Here is a 6,989-nt window from a genome sequence, read left to right on the forward strand (position 1 = left end):
TCTCCCATCAGTCACCTCGGTGTGCCCAGCAGGTGAGAGCCCTCACACCGCTGATTGACTTGTCAGGTCAGTGACCATGTGGATCAACGCTGCCAGTGGGATCTCTGAGTGAAGAGGGACGGGACGTCACCGTGTCATTACTGTATCAGGCTGGGAAAGATACTGCAGTAGTACTGCGTTAATACTCAACTTCATCAACAATGACATTTTTTTACAACATTAAAACAGCTGTTATTATCTGTTATATTTATTTGTATTATATATCAGCTAAAATAATTAATTTCTATACTGGCTCTTCATCCAAAGGCAGCGACCATGGGCCACAGGAGGAGTGGGATGTTGGGTGGGCGGGGCTAAGACTGCTGCGGTGCACACATGAACAGGAGAACAATGGAAGCCGAGGTTACTGAATAAAATGATGAGGAATTGGATGGTTCAGTTAAAGGATTGGGCTTTTAATCTCAGGGTTGCTGGTTTGAATCCTGGTTGGACTAGTACTGGAATACTACTTTTTTTTTACTCTAAACTCGTCTTTAAAAAAATAAATGTCAACGACTTAAAGAAAAAGTGTTGGACGTGCAGTGAGCGGTGAGGAGGTGTGGCCACCAGGACGCTGAGTGGAAATAAGCCCCCTTTATTCAATAATGATTTACATTTTTATATAAAAATTACTTACATTTAGTACATTTCTTCAAAATACAAGCAGCCAAACGACATACAAATCAAATACAAAATTATAAAATTTCTTATATTTATCATCTTCCTCTTCTGGAGTTACATATGTCTCTTATAACAATATCCTAAGTCCTTCTTCGTGACCGTGGTAAATCCCCCTCCTCGTCTATGTCTCCGACCCATCTGTTGACAAATAAGCCTAGAAAAATATGGTATTCAGCATCTGTCTCTTCAGTGTACAGTACAGGATCTGGGGATCTGATCAGAGAACATTCAAAGTGGGCTTCAATCTCTTGCACCCAGAGATATGGTATCTTACTGTGAAAACGTGGCAAAACAGAGATCGAAATCCGCGGATACGGAACAGACGAGTAGAAAGGGAACAAAGGTAGTGTGAGGAAAGATCACGTCAAAAATATCAGGATCTTCACAGGAAGATCCGTCCACAGTCTGTAGATCCGTCAGATGACGCTGAGAACAGAAACAAACATCCTCACAGCTACCGAGCCGCGCGGCCTGACTGTGAAGTTCACTGCTCCTTCTGTCACATGACGTTAAAACAAACAAACAAAAAGAAAACAAACTCAGACTGAGACCATCCTGCCTTCTTCACATTCACAAAAAAGACAGTGTCCACATTCCACTGAAACCAGAAACAGACATGGCTACACGTTTCAGCACTGCATTTTAAGGTTTCAACTGTGCACGAGTGTGGCTTACAGTATGTTGTTAATAATGTTTTCACCATCAGCAGCTGTACTCGTGTGTGTGTGTGTGTGTGGGACAGTGAAGAGTATAGCGCTGTATAACTTACATTTAACAAACATTATAAAGCAAACGGCAAATGGAAAATAAATCTCTTCAGCACAGCCACACCGACATGATGCTGATGCTAAACCAGTAGAACCTAAGAGTCTCATAGGAAATTAAAAAAAAAACAAAAACAAAAAAAAAAACTTCTGTCTTCCGTCGTACTATACATTATTTATTGTGGTAGAAAACGAAGTACAAAGTGTAAAGTTAGGCTATGCGGCGGTTTCATGAATTGTCCCTTCTAATTTCTTTGGGAGTAGCTCTCTCCTCTCGTCGATACTGATGACCGGCTTCCTGCAGTTTTGTCCGTCGATATAAATCTTTGCATACACGGGGTTGGAGTAGTTCATGGGCTACAAAACAGGGAAACAGACGGAGGTAAGACAAGAATCAAGAGAGAATCAAGTAGAACTTCAGAATGGAGGTGGAGTGACAGCTGCAGGTTTCACTGGGACAGGGACCATGACAAAGAATGACATCATTAGTAGTCACTGCCATGATGAACTGACTGATGACTGTAATGTTAGTGTTTGGATCAACTGTAGTAACATAACAGGTGAAGTGAAGTCAGCCAACAGCTAGAGGGCAGTAGATGAAGACAGGCAGAAAGGTTGACAGACAAGACGTTAGTTGGATGTGATGACGTTCAGACTCCAGGGTTCATGTCTGTCTTCTTAGGTATAATGATACGGATGAAGATGACGATGATGAAGATGATTTAATTACACATGAAGACGAGTATGTGAGGTTCACCTGTCCAGGGATAACCTCCTTGGGCACAGAGTTCATACCCAGAGTGTGAGGATCACTAGATTTGACGCACCAGCCCTGGAAGACAACAACAGCTGTTTGTGTCCATCATCAAAGTCATGTGACCTTCAAACATCAACAGGTTCGGCTGCACGCTCCGAAATGTGGAGCAGGTGAAATAAGAACGGGATTCAGTTCGATTAACGGGGCAGAAGAGCGCCGGTCGAACAGAAACGTTTTTTTTTTTCTAAGATTCTACGTGGAAAACAGAAAAAGCAAAAGAAGAAAAGAAGGAAAAAAGCGAATCATTTGAGTTGAAGCTGCAGCAGGTGAGGTCGACCAGATCGACCAATGGGTGACCGTTCATTAGTATGTACTTTGAGCTGATTAAGAATTAAGACGTCCTATTGGTTCATGGACTTTCTACAACTTCTATAAATATATGTACAAAGAAACAAGAAACAAATCCCTTTGAAAAAAGGAAAAATCCCAGTGTGGACGTGAGCGTTGGTGTCTGTCCCACAGTGAGACAGTGAGACACTCAGTGATGATGTAAAAACGTCGTTAAAAATGACTGTTTCCATTTTGACTTCACTTCCTGTCTGTGTGTATGGTGAATGTCTGAAAAGACGGCATCATTGATTCACAGAAATACAAAGTGTTTATGATGCACCACAAACACACAGTGAAAAATCAATCTCTGCTCCACGTTTTTACACTGACAACTATTTTTCAGGGGAGTTTTTTTTTTTCCTCGATTGAGTTTCATGATCCAACGGATCGTTTTATACTGCCATAATTGAATTTTGTCCTGTTAAATCACGAGCGCAGTATCTTCTTAAAACAGCACACATGATATGAGTCATTAATTTTTCTAGTCAAACAGCGGCCCGCAGGCCACGTGTGGCCCAGAAACAACCCCAGAGTGGCCCAGCCATTTAAGAAGCACAGTCTAAATCATAACGTACAAGCATTGGCCTGAAGAATGTGTTGGACAAATGACAAGTTAAATTGTAGTGGATGATGTCATCAGTCCATCACAGTGCCGCCGTAAAGACACACTGTCACAGTTCACAGACTTGGAATTAAAATTGTTCTTGGTCAGAGTTTTTCTCCAGAGTAATAAAGAAAGAAACTGGAGACAAACAGAGACCGTATGTCTGAGCTCGGACGCTAACATCTGACCTTCACGCTATCTGGCAAAACCAGGACATTTACCCCACTGTGTCACATAGTCATTGTTCCCAGTGCAGGGGTCAGCGACCTCTAGCAACAAAGAACATCAATAAAATTCACCAAAAATATATATAATGTGTTTAAATGAAGGCAATAGTGCAGTATATGGAGTGTTGAGTACTGTACTCATTTAGGTACAGGTCTCCAGCTAAAGAGGACAGTGATGATATGTTGTTTTGCAGCTTTTGAAACAGCCTCGTGTTCCACATTATCTGTAGATTTCACTGCCATTTACTAACGATATCGTATGAGCCACAGATGGAACGGCAACGCACTCAACTCTGAGGCTGAAATCTCACAGGGAGATGGAAAAAGCCTCAAGAACCGAAAGATGTTTTTTTGTTTTTCATCGTGTAAAGAAAATACGACAAAGATTAAAAAAAAAAAACCTACGTCAGGTTAAAGCCGACTATCATCAAGCATGACTGTAAAAGTGAACCTTTTGGGGGTCCAGTGTGAAGTTGGGTCTCAGCAGGCTGCCTGCGTCAGCGTGGTTGTCGTGGTCCACTTCATACATGTTGTATGACGGGTTCCCGATCTCCACGTTTATTCCACCGTTGGTCATGGGCTGCCTCTGGACACGTTTTCCCCTGGGGGTGGGGGTGGGGGGGTGATGAGAGGGGGGTCAAGACACAAGACATGCACATTGCTGATCATGTGGGAATGAGTTAATGACATTTTAATTATGAATCAATGGTGGAGTGTTTGTCATCGTGTTGGTCATTATTTTCACATGCAGCTGTATTTGTTGTATATATTGTATATATATTGTATATATTCCATGCGGTGACGTACCTTTGCCTCCGTCTGCAGATGTAAACACCTCCCACCACCATCACGATCAAGACGACGAGCAGGACCAGAGGCACAATGATAGCTATGCTCCCTAGAGGGCAGAGAGAGGACGCACCATTATTTATTATTCATTCATCAGGAACAACTCTGCCAGAACAGCGACTCACGGCACGCGCTGATGTCATCTGGTGTATAACTAAATCGATCTGGATATTATTATTTATTTGTGGCTAATAATTTAGCAACAATAGTTTCCATTTGTCTATGGAGTAGTGACAAACTGAACCATTCCACTAGGTGGCAGCAGATGGTATAAGAATTAAAAAGGAAAAAAGAGAGCGACTCAGGGTTGTTGAAGAAGATCTTTCTTCAATTCCTGCCAGTGCTGTGTTCAACTAAACATGCCTAGGTTTCGCACTGAGTGAGTAAATTGTGACCTTTATATTTCATTACATATACTTTTTGTGACCTTTTTCGTTTGGTGGTGGGCCCTGGAATGTTTTTCAAATAAATAGAATTATTTATTAATTATAATGAAAACTAAATAAAAGTTCTTCATCTCAGTCAGTTATCAGTTTTATTTCTTTAGGCACAGGGTTCATAACCCGACTGTCCAAACGTGGTTCTGCGATGGCATGTTTTTGTTTTTGAGGTGCATTAGATGCTTAAACTCTGTATGTTCTTATATTATTACTGCAGTAAAATAGGTCAGGAGAACAGAGTGTGCTTGGTTTCCTGACTGCACTTACCTGCTGTGCAGTAATTTGTACACTTTCTCTAACTGCCAGAACAATGCACGTTAATAAGGTGCAGCAGAGATACTAAGGGGAAGATGATAGGTAGAGCTCCTGGCCAGAATATATTGTGTGGAATATATTCACTTTACCTGAGAGACTTCACTCCTAAAATTAACTTAGAGAAAGAACTGCAGTGCAACTAAATCCTCATGGGTTTGCAAAGACAGCAGCACCAGTTCAATGAAGATGAACCTGCTGAGTAACACCTTTTCCATCTTAAATAATAAAGCCTGGCAGGATTGAAGGGAATTTAATTTTTTTTCAGTTAGGATTAAAATTCAATTGTGTTGGAGATCCAAAGGTGAAGATTATATTTAAACCTGACTGTAGAAATTGTGGATGATTCAAACGGATGTTTCCGCACACAAAGTTACCCTTCAAGTGGAACATGACATGCGGTATAAACAAAAAGCCTTCAGCTGAAGTAGGACACTGTGTAAACGGTAAATACAGAAAGCCACATGGGAAATTGTTGAGTTTTATAATAAGACTTCTTGAAATTCCCAGTTCTCACCTCCGCTGGTTTTGTCTGATCTGCTGCTTTTAGGGGCGGGCCTCTCGCACTGCGTTCCTGCCCAATTGGCTGAACATCTGAAGGAGGTCAAAGTAGAGTATAAATAAACTGTCATTAGCATACGTTTCATTGTATGAGCAAGACTGCTGAGAAAACACCTCTGACAAACGATGTGACTGTGGCTTTACTTCTACTAAACATTCAGGTTTTTAAGACTCGCTGTGATCCAACACAAACACAACACCACCTGGAGGGGGGGCGCTGTCTGTGCACATGTTCGTTCAACGGTTGGCGTGAATTTGCACGTTAAATATACAGTGTGGCAATCAAAGGATGACAGCAGTCAACAAGTCGTCTCATTTGTGTTTCAAAGGTCTGTGATGGGCGTGATGCATGACCCTTGTTAGAGAAGGTGAGGTCTAATTTCACACCACTGATGCAGATGGCTCTGTAAAGCATGAATGACCCAGGGGTGAGGGTGTGGGGGGCGGGTGGGGGTCTGTGACTGGATGATGACGGAATGAAAACATTTAAAATCACATGCACTCCAGGAATGAGAACACCAGGCCATCGAGACTAAAGAGAGCAGCTCCACATTCAAAGGAAATTCATCAGATCTTCCTCAGAATAATGTTCAAATTAAAGGGAGCCGTTGGCCACAGAAACACCAATAAGAGACGGAAGAACATTTCTAAACCTGTTACAGACTAACACCCATTTCTGATGTTCGTAGTTAAAGGATGACCCCCCCAAACCCCCAGCTCCACCCCCTGCTGGTGACAACATGCAGAAGCTGCTTAAAACATTATCATCCCAATAAACACAAGACAGTTTCAGGTTTTTGCCCCCCCCCCCTTCAGTTTCTGTACTGCACAGGATGTGTGAATGGGTGGCAGTGAGGGGCAGAAGTCATGCAGCAACTGATAATGTAATAAGTCCTAACAAGGATGTCAAAACAAATATGTGCCAAACAAACTCCTCCAAGTACAATTAATAAAAATACATTAGAATCTGTCTTTAGTTTTTTCAAATATCTGATACATAAGCTTAAAAACCCACTGCCTCGGCCATATGACTGGCAGCCAGACCTGATGAGCCTGGGCTCCTTCAGATTTACACCGATTGGGGCAATGAGAGATTTATCTCAGGAGTGGCTGACAGTGAGTGTCACTTGAGTCAAAGGAAAATCACCACTGATGATGTTGATCCAGCTCGGCTCCGCTGCCACTAAATCTGACTGTCGCCGTAAATTAGAACTAGTCGTCATGTAGTGAAATAATAATTGTTCACGCCATCGCCGTCCGTCACTTTAATATATCAGCTTATTTTGAGTTACTGCGTCAGATGACTCTCTGTCCATAACTTATTACATGATAAGTTGCCACACTGTGAAGAAGAGCCCATGTGTC

General features: G+C 42.0%; 1 protein-coding gene across 1 annotated transcript in view; it reads right to left on the reverse strand.

Moving 5' to 3' along the window:
* Nucleotides 1-766: 766 nt before the first annotated feature.
* The window catches only part of lrp1bb (low density lipoprotein receptor-related protein 1Bb), a 176,515-nt gene continuing 170,292 nt past the window's right edge, over nt 767-6,989 (reverse strand). Inside the window, exons 87-91 of the mRNA XM_025063745.1 lie at nt 5,581-5,657; nt 4,270-4,360; nt 3,914-4,064; nt 2,242-2,316; nt 767-1,841 (exon numbers count right to left, since the gene is read on the reverse strand). Coding sequence (XP_024919513.1) covers nt 1,701-1,841; nt 2,242-2,316; nt 3,914-4,064; nt 4,270-4,360; nt 5,581-5,657 — 535 coding nt within the window. The 3' untranslated portion in view covers nt 767-1,700. The remainder of the gene's footprint in view (nt 1,842-2,241; nt 2,317-3,913; nt 4,065-4,269; nt 4,361-5,580; nt 5,658-6,989) is intronic.

The sequence above is a fragment of the Cynoglossus semilaevis genome, chromosome 16 (genome assembly GCF_000523025.1).
Source record: "Cynoglossus semilaevis isolate Cse_v1.0 chromosome 16, Cse_v1.0, whole genome shotgun sequence".
In the NCBI taxonomy this organism is placed as follows: domain Eukaryota; kingdom Metazoa; phylum Chordata; class Actinopteri; order Pleuronectiformes; family Cynoglossidae; genus Cynoglossus; species Cynoglossus semilaevis.